At 45.2% G+C, this 20281-nt stretch overlaps 1 protein-coding gene across 2 annotated transcripts; it reads right to left on the bottom strand.

Annotated features, from left to right (window-relative positions):
* Nucleotides 1-565: 565 nt before the first annotated feature.
* PPP1R10 (protein phosphatase 1 regulatory subunit 10) lies at nt 566-20267 on the bottom strand. 2 transcript variants are annotated; one of them, XM_047858753.1, is made up of 20 exons: nt 20139-20267; nt 19066-19588; nt 12768-12885; nt 11994-12080; nt 11704-11839; nt 10445-10496; nt 7312-7389; nt 7000-7173; nt 6677-6782; nt 6452-6564; nt 5223-5323; nt 4816-4963; nt 4580-4738; nt 4232-4478; nt 3983-4046; nt 3688-3882; nt 3444-3519; nt 3081-3194; nt 2121-2921; nt 566-1826 (listed from the first exon to the last, which is right to left on the bottom strand). In XM_047858753.1, exons 3-20 carry the CDS (start codon nt 12872-12874, stop codon nt 1717-1719), a joined length of 2868 nt encoding a protein of 955 aa, XP_047714709.1. In that variant the 5' UTR covers nt 12875-12885; nt 19066-19588; nt 20139-20267; the 3' UTR covers nt 566-1716. The 2 variants fall into 2 exon arrangements, with proteins under 2 accessions (XP_047714709.1, XP_047714708.1); XM_047858752.1 differs by lacking the exon at nt 20139-20267 and adding an exon at nt 19811-19903.
* Nucleotides 20268-20281: the final 14 nt, after the last annotated feature.

Below are 20281 nucleotides of genomic sequence, written 5' to 3' on the forward strand. Positions count from 1 at the left end.
CTTTGGATCCTCTGTCTCCCTCAGCCCCTCCCCTGCTCATGCACTCTCTAAAAAATAAAAATTAAAAAAAAAAAAAAAAATCCAGCATCATCTAGCAGCAGTTAGTACAGTGACCTCTATTTTGCAAAGCCACTTCTTGGGGGAAGAGGAGCGTACATTTTCTGCTTTTCTTCACTTTCTCCACTGGAACTGCTCTTAATAGGAGCCACCAGCTTTTCCTCCTTTCACCCACCCTCACTTAAATTCCTTCCCTAAGCAACTCCACAGGCATGTTGAAGCGAATGTCCACCTACACCATCTGTAGCTCCAGCAATCTGTGAAAAGCCGTGTTCCCCTAGGTCCCAATGCTTACTCAAATAATGTTGACCCATGGGATTTACTCTGTACCTATGGGTGTTTTATGTTCAAAATATTCCTTAATTGTTTCACTTACTACCAACACTGACCTCACAGAACAAATGTTAGCTCAAGAACTGAAAACACATTCCACAAATGTTTGTCCTAATGTACCTAAAACAGCAGATAATGGCTGGGTTTTAAACAAAGAGCCCAAACACACTAAGGGTTAAATAAGCTGCTTCTCTTTCCACTGTTTATTATTAATGTACAAAATATACAAAACCAAAAGAAAAAAGAAAATACTCATCCCTCAAATCCATTGTGGCTCTAACCCAAGACCCTGCACAAAAGCCAACCAATCCACTGTTTTCACAGAAAACAACTGATGCCGAGACATGTGAAGGAGAGGGCTGGGGAAGGGCAAGTCAGCTTGTTGCACCCACCCAGGAAGGCACCTGGTGGGATTCAGAGGTGGCTGACAGGGCAAGGGAGCCAGAGGCCTCACACCAACAAGGTTCCAGGTGGGGGCAAAGAGTGAGCCAACTCCTGAAGGCAGTGCATGTAGTGTGACTGTCAGGCCCAGCGTGCTGGGCAAGTTGATGAAAAGCTGGTCTCACTGAAGTGTTTTACAAAGTTTCCAGAATGAGTTGTAGGCAAGGGTGGACCAACACCAGCAGCCTCACCTATACCAGCTAAAACTTCCACTGGATGCAGATGTGAATTGGCCATCACTGAACCTAACAGACCCATGATGCAGACTTGGGTGTTCACAGAAGGTTGCAAAGTCTTGAGAAAGGACTCAATGTAAAGCCTGTGTCAGGGCAGAAGTGGGGATGATATTTTCCAGAACTCAAATCCAGCCTAATTGAGCCCTCTCAGTGCAGTGGGATATATAATACCCCTTTTACCATCTCCCCACCCCCATGAGGAATAATGAACTTGGCTGGGATGATTTCATAAGTGCAGCTGATCCCATGTCAGTTCTGTGTGCATGTGGAGGACCCACAATAGGAGAGTAGAGGTGTTCTCCAGGATAACCAGCTTTAGGTTCTCAGGCATTAAGGGCAATACTGGAAAGGGATTTGGGGTTATAGGGCAAATCTCCTCAAAAAATGAAGCCAACTGGGTCTTCTCTTCAGCAGTCCAGGGTACAGAATGTATCCAGTCTCTCCTCCCCAGACTGGAGGAAAATATGTACATCAATACGCACCAGTGATCGAAAACCCCCAGAAACCCAAGCAGGTGGGAACTGAGGGGGCCGGCTCCTCATCAGCTGGGGAAAGGGGAAAAGTGGGCCTCACAGAAGCCATAACAGGGTAGAAGGAGCAAGGCTGCAGTCCACAGGGGTGTGTGTGGGTGGGGCAGAGGAGGTGGTCCCTAGGGCAGGGGGGGCCCGTTGACACCCGGGTGGTAGAAGGCACAGTTGTTCTCATAGCGGCAGTTGCCTTTCATCATGAAATGTCGGCAAACAGGGCGGTTTGACATGTCTGTGGGAATGACAGTGGAATGGTTAGATAGAAAACGGCAGACAGAGGTCAATGCCACCCTCACCCCCACTTCCTCCCACCCCACCCCCACCCCATCCACAGCATCCTGAAAACTTCTCTTTCAGGGAGACCTGGAATCTTACGGATTTGGGGGAAGGGCAAAGGGTAGGAACTGAATGCATGCTGAGAATGAGGTGATCTCATGTTTGGCCTAGCACACCTGGGGTACTAATGCTCCCCTAACAACTTGTATGGAACACCAAAAACCATATAGGGAGCAGGAACTATTCTCACCTCCTCCATGGCTGTGGCCTCCATCATGCCCTCGGTGGCCCCCTCCTCCATGGCCAGGGCCATCATGGCCACGGTGCTCATGAGGCGGTGGCCCTCGATGGTCATGGCCTCGGTGACCAGGGACATCATGAGGCCGGTGGCCATGGGGCCCTCCATGTCCAGGACCTTCATGGGGGCGATGTCCACTGCTTCCACCCATGCTCCCACCAGGGCCTTCATGGGGGCGATGTCCGCCACCAGCACCCATGCCTCCACCAGGGCCTTCATGGGGACGATGTCCACTGCCTCCGCCCATGCCACTGCCAGGGCCTTCATGGGGACGATGTCCACTGCCACTGCCCATGCCACCGCCAGGGCCTTCATGGGGACGATGTCCCCCACCTCCACCCATGCTACCACCAGGGCCTTCGTGGGGGCGATGCCCACCACCCATGACACTGCCAGGGCCTTCATGGGGACGATGGCCACTGCTGCTGCTCATGCCCCCACCAGGGCCTTCATGAGGACGATGCCCACCACCTCCAACCATGCCCCCACCAGGGCCCCCTCTTCCATTTGGGGGTCCTCCTCCAGAGCGACCTCCTCTGGCCCCTCGGAAGGGAGGAGGAGGAGGAGGTTCATTTCCTCCTCGGCCACCACGGCCTCTATGGTACGGTCCAGGACCTGGTCCTGGACCCCCCCGCATTGGGCCACCCCGCATGGGGTCACCCGGGCCATCCCAGAAGGGATCACCCCCTCGTGGAGGGGGTGGGGGACCCAAGAGACGTGGACCCACTGGCCCACCGGGGCCTCCGTGAGGACCTGTTAGGGGGAAAAAAGAAACAGTAACAGTTACCTGTTACACTCAGGGACAGCCTCTCCCAGCCTAAACTATCTCCTCCCACCTTTTGGTCAACCTACACTATTACCATACCACAATCAAGCAGGTAAACCCATTCCAACCTCTCGTTTACCACCTACCTGGCATAGGTCCCCCAGGTCCAGGGGGGAAGTGCTGCATGGCCTTGGGGCCACCAGGGCCTCCTGGTGGGAAACCATTGGCTATTGGACCAGGGCCTAATAATCCATGTGGCACTATTAAAAAAAAAAAAAAAAAAAAAAAAGAGAACAGTCAGCAAGAGGATTCTAGAAGAGTGGCATGACTTCCTACTCAGGTACGCCCCTCTGGCCCTCTCAGACCAACTTGGCAGAGCAATGCTCTATCCAGTCTTCCCCTCCCCATCTAGCAGCAATACCCCTGGCTCACCACTGTGTGAACCCTACTCCCCACACCCCAAAGTAGTCTTTCTCCCCCCAGGCCCCAGGGCTGGCCCTGGTGATTACCCAGCATCTGCTTGATCTTGTCTGAATAGTCTGGTTGCTTCAGCAGTTCCTCTGAGGGATGACTATTTGGGCTACCCTGTGAGGAGGCAAGGTGAATAGAGAACAAGGTTAACAACTGGCAGAGAAAAGAGAGGCAGATGAGGGGGTAAGTGAGAAGATGAGTATTAGCGTAAAAAGACAAGCAGATTCCAGAGAAAGTGGAAATGAGGAAGACGGAGGAAGGAGGAGGAAGGCGGACTCTTACCATGATGGAGGTGAGGATCTCTTGGACATTGATGCCCCCTCCTCCAGGACCCTGGGGGCTCTTTCCAGCACCCATGCTTCCCATGAGATTGGCCAGGACAGGAGGCAACTTGGAGCTACCTGCCCCATCAGGTGAGCCACCAGCTCCCCCGGGCTCCAGGGTCTCAATATATGGGGTCTCATCCATAGAACACTCCTGCAAGAACAGGAGAACAATTCCATTTGAAATGGAAATGAAATGTGAAAGACACATTAAAATCAATCACAGTCTCCATTGCCACATAGCATTCGCTCACCTCATCTAGGGGGATGAGCTTCGGGGGTACAGGATCATAGGGCTCAGGATCAGGCTCATGAGGACTATTAGGAATGTCACAGGTAATAAGGAAAAAAAAAAGATAGTCAAATTATTTATTCAAGCTCTCACATTCCCTCCTAGCCTACACCCCCTTCTGAATTACCCCAGAGTGCATGTTCCCCTCAGCAGTCCAAGCACTTAATATGGATATGGTTCATGCCTAGAGCGTAAACCCTGTTCTGCTCACCTTTCCTTGTTCAGGAAGAGCTCCTGAAGGATTCCTTTCTCCCTCTCAGCCTGGATGTATCGCTCCTGGCTATTGCTTCCAGGGGTGACAAGAGGTGAGGGTAGAACCAGGGGTCGCGGGCACACCCAGGGAACCTTCTCCTCCATATTGTCATGGCTCAGACGACGGGCCGTCTCAAATGCATGTCGGTCTGACAGTATCTCTCGTTTAGCTGCCTCACCAAAGTCCTTGATCTTATTCACATTTACTATTGGCAAGGAGAAAAAAACAAGAGCAAAAGTAAGTACAACCACATCCTTTTTAAACTCTCTATACCCACCTACTACACAGGAATCTACACATGCTAACCTCGTTCAGTTTCATCCAGTTCAAAATAGAAATATTCTCTCAGTTTGCCCTCCTCAGGCCATGTTACAGTCTTCCTCTTCCTGCCTTTCCGGGTCAGCTGACTAGGATCTCCAGGACTCTCCACTGGCTTTGCATCCAGTGCTCCTGGCTCTAAAGAAGCTGTAAGCAAAAGAGGTTTTAGACGCAGGCCCTTTCTTTCAGAAAACCTCCAAATCTGAACCAATTTCTAGACTTACCTGTATCCATGAGCTCTGGGACTTCAACAGGGGGAACTGGGGTTCCTGGGCGGTCTGTATCCATAGGCTCACAAGGAGGTGCTGGTTCTGGGGAAGAAGGCTTGGCTGTGCTTGGTTCTGTGCTCGTTTTCCCTTCAAATGGGCTTGGCTATAATGAAAGAAAAAGAAGTTAATGAGCTGATAAGAAAGCCAAAGTTAAGGTAAGGCAATTAGTCCGTGGTCCTAGACAGAATCTCCCATGAGTTCCTATAAAGGAAGACTTTGTCTCTCACATTGACAACCTCCCACCCGCACCCCAGCCTACATCTTGTTGTCCTCCCTAACCACCCCTACCTGCTAAACCCTTCCCTTCCTTCTACTTTACTTTTGACATCCTGTCACTGACACCTACTGCCCAGGGCTCATACCTTGGCAGCTGTAGGTGACAACACCTTCTTCTTCTTCTTAATTTTGATGCCTGGAACAGGGGCTGAATTGAGCGCATCCAGAAAGCCCAGGCCCTCCATAGCTATAAAAGGAAAAAGCATAACATGGAATCATTAGACCTCTTTCACAATTCTATTCCTATACACAAATCTGGGCAGAAAATGGGCCAATGGAGACCCTGCTCCAACTTAGGACATCATAAGGGCTGCCTACATGACTCTGTCGTTTAGGAGTCCCACTTTGGCTCAGGTTCAGGCCCCACATTGGGCTCTGTGCTGACAGTGCAGAGCCTGCTTGGGATTCTCTTCCCCTTTCTCTCTGCCCCTTCCCCATGCATGCACTCTCTCTCTCAAAATAAACTTTCATGGAGTTGTTTTTTTTTAATGTTTATTTATTTTTGAGAAAGAGAGACAGAACGTGAGCAGGGGAGGGGCAGAGAGACAGGGAGACACAGAATCTGAAGCAGGCTCCAGACTCCGAGCTGTCAGCACAGAGCCTGACACGGGCCTCGAGCTCACGTGACCTGAGCCTCGATCATGACCTGAGTCAAAGTCAGATATTTACATCAACTAAACCACCCAGGCGCCCCTCAAAATAAACTTTTAAAAAATAATAGTAGTAATGAAAAAAAAAAGAAAAGGATTAAAAACAAAACAAAACAAGAAAACTTAGGACATAATAAGTTCAAGGTGCCAGGAAGCATATGCTGGATTCATATAAGAAATGCTTGTTATTCTTACTAAAAAATTTTTTTATTTTTATAAAATTTATGAAAAATTTATTAAAAAATTTTATTTTTATCTTACATAATCTCTATACCCAATGTAGGCTCAAACTCATGACCTGGAGATCAAGAATTGCATGCTCCTCCAACTGAGCCAACTGGGCACCCCATTCTTTCTTTTAAAGGCAAACAATTTGTAGCTTTAAGTATGAATTAGAGCTCAGATAACTGAAGAAGCCAGCCCCCATTGACATAACAGAATATCCTGCAGCTGGGAGTGCTCCTAACCAGTCACATACCTCCCAATACCATCTCTAAAAGTACCCCTAAGTAATCCTACGAAAGGGGAGCTCCAGAAGTGCAAACATTAAGACACACACACACTTAAGACATGAAGAAATCAATCCCCTACCTACCCCCCAACAATCATTCCCATGAAAAGAGTTTGTTCCCAATTCCAAGTATATCCCTTCACTTTAGACTCACGCTGTGGTGGGATGATCTTCACTTTGATCTCTTTGGTGGCATTGGGTGTGGTGTTCAGTGGCTTGTATTTCTTCTCTGCAGGGGGGGCAGCATCTCCTGGAGCAACTGTGGTGCTGTCAGAAGAGGAATGGTCAACAACATCTCTGATTCACCCTGACTTGCCCCTTCTTTCTCCCTCGTGTCCACAGACATAACCCACGCAGAAACCCAGGATGTAGTCCATACCTCTGACGCTTGAGGGGGATGGGTTTAAGGTTGTACTTGTCAGAAACCACCACTGCACTGGCATTCTTCTTCACAGGCACCAAAGATGGGGTCTCCAGCTCTAGCCCTGGCGGAAGGAAAAAACATGATATTGGGGTTGAACTCACCCCCATTCTCTTAACTCTTCTTCCCTGGTCCAACCCCAAATCTTCATCCAGCCCAAGCTTCACCCACTAGTCTTCCCTCTTCCATGTGTGTGCCATTTCATAAACCGGCTATTCCACCACAAGACCCTAGGTATGCATCCGCCCACAGACTGTCCCAAGACTGGTCAACAGCCCTACCAGTGGAACGGAACTTGGCATGACTGGGTGCTGTGGTTCGGAGAGACTTGGGCTTCTCCTTCTTCTTCTCTGGGGCCTCCTCAGCCCGGGTCTCAGCCTTCACCTCAGTCAAGGGTCGCTCAGGAGGGGTGGTTCGACTCTTCCCCTCTTCTTTACGTTTTTTTTTATCTTTCTCTGTTGTTAAAAAACAAAGCAGAAAAGGATTTTACTTAAAGAGAAAGACTCTCAGAGATGAAGAAGGGTAATGGTACTGAAAGCCATGTCCCAGTGGGAAAGAAATAAATACAAGGGATAAAAGACTAAGGAGCTTACCAGCAGGCTGGGTACTGCTCTGAGAGCGGATGACAGCCATCCAGTCACTGACAAGGACTGAAGCCAATTTCCGGAGCTCTGCAGGTGAGAGTAAGGAGAAATGCCCAAGTAATTAAAAATATTACTCTTCCAATAACAGAAAACAGAGATGTTTAAAGATATACTGTGAAAACCTGTGTAACAAAAAAAGTAACTCAGAGTTTTAAGAAAAACATGGGATAGGCTGAAAAACCAAATTCTTCAAAATGGAAAGATGAATCATATAGCAGTCTTCTATTCCAATTCAACACTGGGAGGGGAGGCGGGGCGGAGGTGGGGAAGAGGGAGAATGAACATCAATTACACATAGAATACATTATAAAAACTACATCAATTGTTTTATGTATACTTCATGTGGTTGTTATATTCCAAAGATTTTTAAACCTCCTTCACAAAGTGAGAAAGAGAAAGCTAGAAAACCAGAATGAAGCCAGTGCCAATGCTCTTCCCCTAACCAGTATTAGTTTGTGTTGTGCCTAAAGACAAAGTTCAAAGGAGGCAGGTTTAGATCCATCTTTTTTTTTTTTAAGTTTGAGAGAGAGCAAGCATGAGCAAGGGAAGGGCAGAAAGGAGAAAGAGAATATGAGAATACCAAACAAGCTCCATGCTGCCAGCACAGAGCTGGACTTGGGACTGGAACCCAGGAACCGTGAGATCATGACTTGAGCCGAAACCAAGAGTCTGACCCAGGTGGCTCAGCTGGTTAAGCATCCAACTCTTGGTTTCAGCTCAGGTCATGATCTCACAGTTCGTGAGATCAGGCCCCTTATCAGGCTCCATGCTCAGAACACTGCGCCTGCTTGGCATTCTTTCTCTTCCTCTCTCTCTGCCCCTCCCCCCCTCAAAAATAAATAAACTTTATTTTTTTTCAACGTTTATTTATTTATTTATTTTTTATTTTTTATTTTTTATTTTTTATTTTTTTTGGGACAGAGAGAGACAGAGCATGAACGGGGGAGGGGCAGAGAGAGAGGGAGACACAGAATCGGAGACAGGCTCCAGGCTCTGAGCCATCAGCCCAGAGCCTGACGCGGGGCTCGAACTCACGGAACGCGAGATCGTGACCTGGCTGAAGTCGGACGCTTAACCGACTGCGCCACCCAGGCGCCCCTAAAAAATAAATAAACTTTAAAAAATCCTTTATAGCTCTTGGCTTTTGTACTTGGCAAATAACGTATCTATGGCACCTCTCCTCTTACCAACACTTTCACTTGCAGACTCACTTAATAATGAGATTGTTTAAAACATTAAAACCTAACTTTTCAAATATTCACAAAACCAGCAATTTCTATACTTAAGGCAACATGAACCCCAAGGCATCCCCAATGCAGGGATATTAGAAACCTTTTTGGACCAAATGAAATTATGGTCTACTGAAACTTTACAGTCTATAAGGAATATATAAATTACAGTATCCAAAGAAATTATACAAGAATTACACCTATATTCAAAAGTGGCAGCATACAATTGAGCCAACTAGAAAACAGGGAACAATATACCCGACAATGAAGAAACAAGAGATGGGCAATGATTTAAAAGGATCTTTTGTGGGGCGCCTGGGTGGCGCAGTCGGTTAAGCGTCCGACTTCAGCCAGGTCACGATCTCGCGGTCCGGGAGTTCGAGCCCCACATCAGGCTCTGGGCTGATGGCTCAGAGCCTGGAGCCTGTTTCCAATTCTGTGTCTCCCTCTCTCTCTGCCCCTCCCCCGTTCATGCTCTGTCTCTCTCTGTCCCAAAAATAAATAAACGTTGAAAAAAAAAAAATTAAAAAAAAAATTAAAAATAAATAAATAAATAAAAGGATCTTTTGTAATGTATTTTTACATTACAAATTATTAAAGATGTCACATTATTTGTGATGTCACACATTATTTGTGATGTCACAAATCAGAAGTGCTCAGTATTTAAAGGGCTTAAAAACCAATAATTAATACAGCTAAAAGAATAGAAAGCTAGAAAAGGTCTTTCACTGAAACAATTCTGTGAGCTAAACCCTTTATCTTTGTACATTTTCTGTGTTTTCCTCTATAGCTAAAGGAACTTCAGATAGGCTTACCCAGGTCTACATGCTCCTTCCACACCCAAACCACCAAAGCCTCTTTTCAAAAGGACCTAGCACGCCATTCCCTTCAGCCAAAAGAGCAAGCCTGTATTCTGATCAGGGGATTAGCTCTGCTAGAATACTGCTCACTTGTGGGATACTGGTGTCTTGTGCTTGTGGTTTGTACTCTGGGTATAACCCCCCTTTTTTTTTTCCACTAAAGAAAAGGCTGTAACTTTCTGGAGCCAGGCTCTGTCTTCAAGCCAGAACTGTATGGCCCTTGCCAAGGAGTCCACAACGCTTTGTCTTAGAAAAGGAAAGACTCGGGGCACCTGGGTGGCGCAGTCGGTTAAGCGTCCGACTTCAGCCAGTTCACGATCTCGCGGTCCGTGAGTTCGAGCCCTGCGTCAGGCTCTGGGCTGATGGCTCAGAGCCTGGAGCCTGTTTCTGATTCTGTGTCTCCCTCTCTCTCTGCCCCTCCCCTGTTCATGCTCTGTCTCTCTCTGTCCCAAAAATAAAATAAAAACGTTGAAAAAAAATTTTTTTTTAAAAAAAAAGAAAAGGAAAGACTCTGTTGCCACCAAAGCTATAATCTGTCTACTCCAGCAGTCAGGATTCTGTCCGTGCCCTAAAAGAAGGTGTTTACTGGTAGAAATAGTGTATCTGTTGTTAAGAAAATACACACTGAAAGTCTCAGAATATGCTTTATATTTAGAAAAACAGAGTGATGATGACACTCTCTAGGATGATGCTATTTTCCCCAAAGAATTTTAAGTGTATACCAAAATTTTACACCAAGAGATATTAAGAATCAGCTTCTAAAGTGCGGTGTCTTGTTTTACATTCAACAGTAGAGAAATGGACAAATCCCATTCAGAGTTGAGAACAGGAAAAGAGGACAGGTTAGAGAAGCTCAATTTTTAAAAGAAAGAGAAAAGCAAGGTGAGGTAACAAGGAGTGACAGGACAGTTCAAGGATGGAAGTCAGACATGGCATTAACTAAGTAGAAGTAATGAGGAAGGGCTGTGACAGAAAGTAAGGACTGGCCCCTACCTTCATCCTCACTTGACTTGCTCAGTTGCTTCACCAGTTTGGCCGTGTTGTTCTATGAGAGATGGGGAGAAAAGTTAAGTGCCAGGAGGAAAATAAGTCCTCTCAGTTAACAACTGCACAAACTCACCCACAGTTTCTTTTATTCTTTTTTAGATTTTATTTTTAAGTATTTTTAAGTATTGGGTATTTTTAAATACCCAATGTGGGTGGGGCTTGGGCTTGAACCCATAACTCCAAGATCAAGAGTGACACACTCTTCCGACTGAGCCAGACAGGTACTCCAGCCACAATTTCTTTTTTTTCCTTAAGTTTATTTATTTTGAAACAGACAGACAGCATGAGTCGGGGAGGGGCAGAGAGACAGAGGACAGAGAGAGAATCCCAAGCATGCTTGCTGTTGCGGGGCTTGAACCCATGAAGGCGTGAGATCATGACCTGAGCTGAAACCAAGAGTAAGAGGCTTAACAGTCAGCACAAAGCCCGATGTGGGGCTTGAACTCACCAACTGTGAGATCATGACCTGAGCTGAAACCATGAGTTAGACACTTTAACTGACTGAGCCGCCCAGGCACCCCTTTGTAGACATATTCATACTTAACCCTGAAAACAACCAACAATAGGGGTGCCTGGGCGGCTCAGTTGGTTATGCAACCGATTCTTGGTTTCGGCTCACACTGGGCTCTGCCCTAGCAGCACGGAGACTGCTTGGGATTCTCTATCCCCCTCTCTCTGTTCCTTCCCCACTTGCACTCTCTCTCTCTCAAATAAATAAAACCTAAAAAAAAAAAAAAAAAAAAGTGGCACATCACTTAAAAAAAACAAAACCCCAGTAATGGATGAGAAAACTAAGGCTCAAATATATGAAGTGCCCCAACCACACATCTATTACATTTAGTTTTCTGATACTAAATCCTATTTTTTCTTTTTCAATTTTTTTTTTTTTTTAACAATTATTTTTGACAGAGCATGAGCAGGGGAGGGGTAGAGAGAGAGGGAGATACGGAATCCAAAGCAGGCTCCAGGCTCTAAGCTGTCAGCACAGAGCCTGACGCGGGGCTTGAACCCACGAACCTTGAGATCATGACCTGAGTTGAAGTTGGGACACTTAACTGAGTCACCCAGGTACCCCAAATTCCTATTTTTTTCTACCACTCTCCTTCACAGGCCCAAGACTGCAATGCCATCAGTGCTACTGTGGGTATTTTATCTGTTAGGCTAATGCAAAAAGGAAGCACTAGGGTTGTAAAGACTTAAGGTACCTGCTTGAGGTGGTCCACAGTGAGTGGTAGGTGCTGCAGGGTCAGCAGAATTTGCTGCAAGAGGGGAATGTTGTTGGTTGTCTTTGAATAGGTCAGCCAATTGTTAAGAAGCTTGTAGCCACCAACATCAATAAACCTGTAGGCAGGTAGGAGAATCTGTAATGACCTTCCTAGGTTTTGCAGTGCCACATCCCACACTCTTACTCCCCCATCAATAATCTAGAAACCCAGGCCTCACCTCCCCCACTTTCTAACATCTTCCCATCTCAGCCGCCCTGCTCCCCACTTACTTGACCAATATTTCTGGTGACTGGGTCTGCAGGAGAATGTTCAAGTAAGTGCATCGACTCACCATCTTTCGTGCTTCCTTCATAAGACTGTAGGAGGGAAATTAAGGTTAGACATGGAGCAGCTAGAATGCCTCTTCTTTCAGCAGAAGCATCTCTAACTGTGGGAGTGCGTTAATAATCCTAATGACTTGGGACTTTGCTACAGGGTAGGAGGGTCACACAAGCCTCTTGGAGGATGATATGGATCCAGAGTGAAATGGAAACCTATGAGAGGATGGAAGACAATTCAGGAGACACTGAAGTCTCTGATCCAGGGAGGTGAGCATCACTGCTTCTAACACAGGACACACGTGATTCTGCTTCCTGGTCAAGAAACCTAGCACTAACAGCCATCCGTTCATAGTCTGTTCAGGACTGGTTTAGTTCTTTCCCTTCCACTGGGGAACTGGAAAGGTTCCTGAGGGAAAATAACACTTTGGGTATAAGGAATGTGACCTAAAACAGAACCAAAAATTCTGCTCCCCTGCTCCCTTCCTTCCAAAGTGTGACTCCCTCAAGACTGTGGATATCCAAATATTCAAATTCCATTATGGCCAGGAACCAAGGGATCACCTTTTCCTATCGCTTACTCTAAAATTATTGGATTCCAATCATATTCCCACTGACTCTCCCTTTCCCCTCCAAGAACACTCATTCCTGTCTGCCTTACTTAAGGTTATATTACAACATACAATATCTTCTACTCACAATGAATCCAAAGATAGGCAGACTCACCTGAAGATCTTGGAAATGCCATCCACACTCTTGACTTCCCCATCTCGGTTAAGGAAGCTATCCAGGCCCTTGAGAAGCTCTTTGGGATCTATGGGACCCGAACCCATGATCGAGGTTTCTAAGACAAGGAAAAAGCAAACCCACAGAATAAGTGGGTGGCAAGGACAGTCCCACTATGCCCTCTAATAACTTCCATTTCTATATGTGACAAAATTCTGTGACTAATTATTCAATCTATATTCAACTACTCTCACCATTTTCTAGATATGAAAAAATCAACACAGACCATCACACCACTGAGAAAAAAAGCCCTGGCAAGTTAAGCATGGTACTAATACAGGACTGAATGGGAAGACAATGGACTGAGCAGTACACCTTTCTCTCTTCCTCCCAGTTACATCCTTTCTAGATAGCTAACTTCACTAAATTGTATTAGGGCTAAAAAACAAGTGCCTGTAACAAAACACTCAACATTCTAAGGCATTTTTGCTTAGTTAGTTCCTGTTTCTACTTAGCAGCTGATAAATTTGGCCTGAAAAAAACCTGTAGTTTGATAAGAACTGGGCAAATCTTGGACAGGGCTAAATGTCTTCTAAGATTAGTCGGTTCCTTTTTATCTTAGTCTTATTTAGCCATAATCACCTCAAGTGGTAGGATGAGCTCTGCTTGCATCAGGAGAAAATCAGCTAAAATGGCAGGTGATATAAAACTTGATAACAGAAGCTTTCCCTCAAGAGAGTTGAGGGGAGCTCCCAGAAATGGAGACAAATGGACATAAAAGATATCAAGCTGGCACTCCTCAGTCTTGAATAGAACTGTCATTCATTAACCAAATACTGTACATGTTTTTATTGTTTTAAAGTCAAGAGAAAGACTGCTTTGTGATTTCAAAAGCAAAGACACAAATCTGAGCACTACTCCTCTCCAAAATCACACCACCATCCAAGATCTTCAAGAAAGGCCTGAAATTAGAAACCACAGAGGCAAAAAGAATGGAGTAGAGCTAGAAGCTGGAAAAATGCCATTAAATTCTTAAGTAGCTACTTTAGACCAGGTTAGAAAAGGAGCTCATTAAAAGCTAAACTCTGTTATGGGATGAAGTGTGAAGCAATTTCTAGGCCAGAACCCAAGATAATCTTGAATCAATGTGGCTCTGATTGGGATTTTTATCCACAATACCTCTAAGTATCAACTTCTGAGAACCAAAAAAGAAAGCCACCTCAGTAATACTTGCATTTGGAATATAAGGTTAACATTGGGTAGAAAGGAGGCAAGAACAACTTCTTGCCTCCTGCTTCTAGTACAGATAACAGACAGAATCTCAGTAGAAGGGTGGGAAAATCAGTGTTTTACAACGATGACTGAACTTTGTGCAGGAAAGAGAACAAGTTTCTTATAACATAAATTCGTTCTGTATGTTCTCAGACAAATCAAAAAGCATAACAATCTCAACCTTTTAGTCCTCTCAACAAAAAAGCCAACAAATTTTTAAATAGATAGGTCCTAACAACCTAAGGAAGAAGCAGCAGAAGCAGGGAAGAGGCTGGTTCTTGAGATCATAACCTGTGGGCTGAATAGAGAGGAAATAAGGTAAGAAATTCCGAGAGGTGAGCAACTCTGGGTTAACTGTGCTGTTGTTGTTGCTGCCCTGGAACCTCCACAAAGACAGGTAGAACCTGAGGTCAGAGAAAAAAACACTCAAGTAGAATACTGGATAAGATTAGAAGCCCATGAGCCAAATCCACTGAAATGTGATGATTCTTAGAGGCAGACATGGAGATAAAGGCATTTTTTCCCATGTAGTAAGACACCATATAAAGTGATCCATAGACACTACTATACCAAGAGATACACAGACACAATGGGATATATAAACCGACTTCCCATTTGTTGGGGACTAAAAAAGCAATGAGTGAATCCAAAGTAATACATATCATCAACCAAAATATACACAATTTGACAAAAGCCTTCAATTAAGTAACACTTTAAACCAGTGCTACCTACCCCCCCCACACCCCTTCCAGCCAAATACAGCTGATCCCAATGATTCAAACCAAGAGTAGGATATACATCGCCTTGGAGAACTACCTTTGGCATATCCAAGTCCGAGCTAAATCAACAGGACTGCTCCCCCTACTTCCTTCAGAAACAAAAAAGTGTCACCTGAGCTCAAATGTTCCTTCACTTAAGAGGGTGAGAGAGAAGAGAATAACCATCCCCAGGAAAGAGACCAATGAGTCCAAAGCTAAATTCTGTCCAGTGCCTTCTGCTGGAAATGGGAACCAGGGACAACTTTTTCATTCCCATTCATAAAAAGTAAGAATAATCAGGGGAAGCTAGAAGGCAAAGCAGATATATTAAATATTAGGTTTCCACCATTGTTATTCCTATTTATAATTTGGAAGTATAATTAACAAAAGCTAAGTTTTGTCTCCTAAGTGCCAATTGTGAGAAAATGTAAATGGGTTTTCTCATTGTTTTCCTATAGGCAAATTAGTTTTCACTAAAATTAAGGACTCCAAATGTCTTACAACCAAATTTCCTTACTTCAAAGTCAGTGCATTCTGAAAGAAGCTTACAAGGCACTCAAGTGGAAAGAAATGAAGAGCCTAAATTCCTGGCACAAGCCTACAGTGGAAAAGGCAAAGGAGTTGAACAGGGAAGGAGGGGCAATAACTAAGTGTCAACATTACCTAGCCATATCTGGAGCTTGGAATGGATGCTTGAGGAAGCTTTCTGGAACCAAAAATAATCTAGGGCATGACATGTTAATTTCCTCCAAGATAGAACATACAGAATAAGAAGGGGCGGGGAGAGGGAAATAACCCCAGCCTTATCTCCACCTTCTCCTAAGCTGTGCATTCCTTCTTATGGAGGATATTTGCAAGCAGAGATGAGCACTACTGACAGAAGGCACTGGGAAATTTTCTATCTTTCTTACCAGAAACTTAAAAAGTCCTTAAGTGACACCAACTCCTGCCTCTGAAATGAGTTTTCCTTGAGGGTTACTCAGTTAACAAGGTGAAAAATATCTAGCTTGGCGAAAATTATTCCATACCCATCACCAAGAAAAAAGAACTTAATTGGTTCAGGATAAAAACCCTATGCAAATCAGAGCCCTTCTAAAGACAATCACAACACTCATAACAAGGAAGGAGTCTGAGTTTACCTTGACTTAGAGAAGTCTTAGCACTTCTGGAAATGAAAATGTTTTGTACCTGACCTCTTACACTCCCCCCACCCTTCCTTTCCTTGGTGTTTGAGGTATTTCCTAATAGGACTCAGTGAACTGAATTAGGTCTCTTGGGTGATGTACAAGGTCTTACCTCTCCTAAGCATAAGCCCCTACCCCTTAAACTTCTTTTGAAAACCTGATAGTGATCTCCCGGAAACCTTATTTGCCTTTCAGTAAGTATGTAAAATCACCCCCCACCTGCCAGCAAAGTATCCCAGAAAATAACTCTGGCCACAAACTACAAGGATCAGGTTCTCCAAGGTTCTCTGGATGGATGTGGTTTCCCTATCTCCCATGTTAAGGAAGATCTTCTTTATTAATCCCCTGTTCACTAGAGATCAGGAACCCCAATGGGTAGAATGTTCAGCTCCCAAGGAAGGTATGCTGCAGAGGCACATGGCAAACTGCTTAAAAGATAAAAAACTTGTGGTCAATAGACATGTGGAAGAGTCCCTCCCACCCAATCCAGAAGTTTAAGCACTAATTGGAGAATCAGTACCCAACAGAAAATTAGCCCTGAAGTCTCACCAAGTCACCACAGGACAGCTGTTCAAAAGGGCTTTCCAATTTTGCCCAGAAACTCCACGCTTCAAGGCAGGACTTTAAAAAATGAAAAGTATATGGAGAGTTGGACAAAGATTTGACTGAAAAAGTTGGAGGAAGATAGATAAGGGACAGGATACCCAATACCACCCTCAGATAGGGCATGGCTTTGAACATGCACCAACTGCTAAAGCACTGCACAAGTTGAAAAATGAAGACATTATTTTCCCATTAATGTTTTTAAGGAATTTCTTTCTAAAGGGAAGGAAAAAGAAATTCAAAAAGGGTGGCTCTTTGGAAAAAAGAAATGAAGGTTGTGAAATGTAATACCAGAAAGGTTTTGCTTACCAGACACCGTAGCTTGCATCCCCCTGCCTTGAGTTTACAACTGCTGCTTCCTTTCCTATTCACTTCTCATCCTAGTACCAATGTACAGGAGCTAAGCAACTGGAGAACGTGACACAGCACTGAACACAAAGAGTTTATCCCTAAACCCAGAGGTGGGATAAGGGAATAAGGGTGATTTAAAAGAAGTCCTCAGGTACCCACCCTCCCCCGTCTCATTATACAAAGCGACCAAATGCAGGCCCAAGGACTGGTTCCTGGACAGAAAGGGCACATTTCAGTATTAGGCCCCACTTGTCTATTCAAGTCACTTCCACAAGTTCTCCTTTCCCCAGTATCCCCTACACCACACCACACCTACATACATACATGCACACAGCTCTCACACACACACACACCCACACCCACGCACACACCACCAGAAGGCTCCCAGTCTTAAAGTATAGTTGGTTTGACTGGTTTTCCACCCCTGGCAACTGAAGCGGGGAAAATTTCCAAGCTGTTGTGATGAGTGAAGGAAGATGAAAATAAAAGCAACAGGCTTTGATTGTTAAATATAAAAACTAGAGCTGCCCAGGAGATGGACAACTTCAAGACCTAATCCCTATAAGCTTTTCCCTCTTAAGAATATAAAAGATACTCTAAAGAAAATACAGAAAATGTCTTTTCCTGTCTAGCAGCAGCGTGCACAGGGAGTCCAGAAAGCATCTGCTCAGGGGTGGAGTTTCAAGAGGGTGGAGAGGAAGAAAGCTGATTACATCACCTTTCCATGCTGCTCCTCCCCCTTGACCAAGTTTCTAGGGCGGCCCTAAGCTCTGGATGGCAAAAGGGGGAGAAAAAACAACAAAGAAGCAGGGACGACGCCATTTTGTAATGGAGAAGAGGAAAACTTAAAAAAGCTATCCCGGCTCTGCCGGCAGCTAGTTACATTAGAAAACAACCCTTCTCAGTAAAATACCCCAAACCAGCCACCCACCCTGAATGGTCTTTAACCTAATTTGAGTAAGAGTTGTGAAAATAAAACCAATTAAAATATTTAAAAGAACATTTTTCTGTGGGGAAGAATTGAGTTTGCAATTGAGGTTCAACCTGCTACCATCGACCACCCCCATCCTCCCTATAAAGGGAAAGGGGGAGGACTTGGACCCCTCTCAACAAATAGGGTTGAGGTGGGAGGACAGGAGAAAAATGGGCCAAGACACAACCTGCAACACCGCTTTGAAGACAAAAGGACAAGGAAAGTCGCCATATTGAAGCAGGGAAGAAAAAAATTCCTTTTAACGACACAAATCTTTTAGAAAGCTAGCATTCAATTGCACTAAATGGCTTTTAAAATTATACTCCTGAATTCCACATTTCCCAACCTTTCCACCCCCTATTAGACTGTATTCCCACCCACCAAAACGTATCAAATTAAAATGTTAATCACTTTTTTCCTCTTAAATAACCTGCGCAACCTGCAACAATTAAAAACATTCTTTACCTCCCCATTATCTTGTATGTACTGGCACTAAGATTATATTTTTGTACTGAATTAAGTGTCTTGCAATCTTTATTCCTAGATTGCCACCTATTTTAACCACACAAATATATCCCAAGCAAATTACATTAAAATTGAGAGGATTTAACAATCATTTAAAGTCATAGCCAGCTATTATTTCTCTGCCCATCTCCTTACCCTGCAATCTTTATGTACAGATTGCTTATTAATCTGGCAAATTGAAAGGCGCCCTGCTTGTCTCACACACAAAGAAGTGGGACTTCTGGGCCACAAGATCCACCATCTTTTGTATGTGAGCTCATTAACCCTTTTGAAGACTGCTAACAAGAGGAAGTTAACCATTCCTCCTTATAAAAAGCAAACACTTATGGCTTTGGCAGTCTGGAAATTGGCTGGATTACCAAGGGTTAACCATCAAAATCCTCACTTGCTGGCCCTCCCTCCACCCTTTCCTTGCCTGCAGCAGGGCAGGAAGGTTGGTGGCAGGGGAGAGAGAACAAGACTGTTTAGACCAAAGGCCCTTTTTTTAATGGAGATTAAACGACCGGCTTGGTCCTTCTCCAGTTCTCTATTTTGTTCTATTGTCTCATTTCTTCCTCTCATTATTTTTGGTTTCACAACGGGAAACGTTGATTTCTTGTTGCAAGGCTGGTTTTGGAAAATTCGACACTTACTATCCAATTTTTTTGCGACGTCAGCACCTCGGGCTCAGGGGGGGAGGGGGCTCAAATTTTGGAGAAAAAAAATAAAACAACCAACCAAGACCCAAAACTCAATTATTTGGGGGGCCTCATTGGATCAAAAAGTCTCTTAAAAAAACGAAGGCCAACTCAGTATTCATTTTCCCCCCACCCAACTCCATTTAGGGAGGGGGGATCGTAGAAAAAAAGTTCTGAGTGGATTCAAAAAAGTAAACGCTGGATGAGTGAATTTGGGTGGGTTTGGGAAGGGTGGGTGGTTGATTATTTTTGAAGTTATGTGGTGACGGTCCTTCGGCCACAGATTGCAAGTCCCATGCAGCGTGGGCTGGTGGGGTGGGCAAGATAGGTGGGAAGGGGCAGAAGACACAAGTGGTTGGGCTGGTGGCTGCGGTTTTCCCTTTCCCCCCTCTCTCAGGATCCTTTCAAGGGCTTAGATGTTGCTGCGGCTTGTTTTTTTCCTCGTGGCCGGCCTGTCTTTCTCCGAGAAAATTCAAACCTAGGATAAAAGGAACACAAGGGAGAAAGATGTAATCAATACGGGCTGCTTTAAACACCCAAAATACCAGATCTGTTGTCTCCAATCACATCCAGGTCCCATCCCGAACACAGCCGCCTTTTATAAGCCATGATCCTCCACAGAACCCATCCCTAACCCCCTCCTCAGTCCGACGAAATCAACAAAACTTAACCCTCCAACCGACAAAACACCCAAACTTACCTCTAAACGAACCCCAGAATGGCGGCTGCCTGCTCGGGCGGAGTCTTTTATACCCGGACGCCGCCCAACGCGCCCAAACATGCTAGTGAAACGCCCTTGTCGCGAGACATTGTGCGCGAGGCATGAATTCATTGGCCAACCCGAAAGACAACTCGCTAGCTGATTGGCTATCCTTCCTTCACCTTCGCTCAGCCCCTTCCTCCCCCGGGACCTTCTTCCGCCTTCTTCCTGGGGGGGCCCCCCCCCCCCAGGCAAGCGCGTGACCGCAGAGCCTAGCACCTCCCTTTCCTCTGCTTCCACCACTTCCGTCCTCCAGAACTTTTCTCACCCTGGTTGGTAGAACCAGGCCGGCGCGTGCGCATTGAGAAGACGTTGGTCGAAATCCCCTTCAAAATTGTTTAAAATGCAAGCCCTTAGTATGAGATCTAAGAATCGTAATGACTGGTTTAGGAAAAACGCAATTTTGAGGCC

Source organism: Prionailurus viverrinus, chromosome B2 (assembly GCF_022837055.1).
Source record: "Prionailurus viverrinus isolate Anna chromosome B2, UM_Priviv_1.0, whole genome shotgun sequence".
Classification (NCBI taxonomy): domain Eukaryota; kingdom Metazoa; phylum Chordata; class Mammalia; order Carnivora; family Felidae; genus Prionailurus; species Prionailurus viverrinus.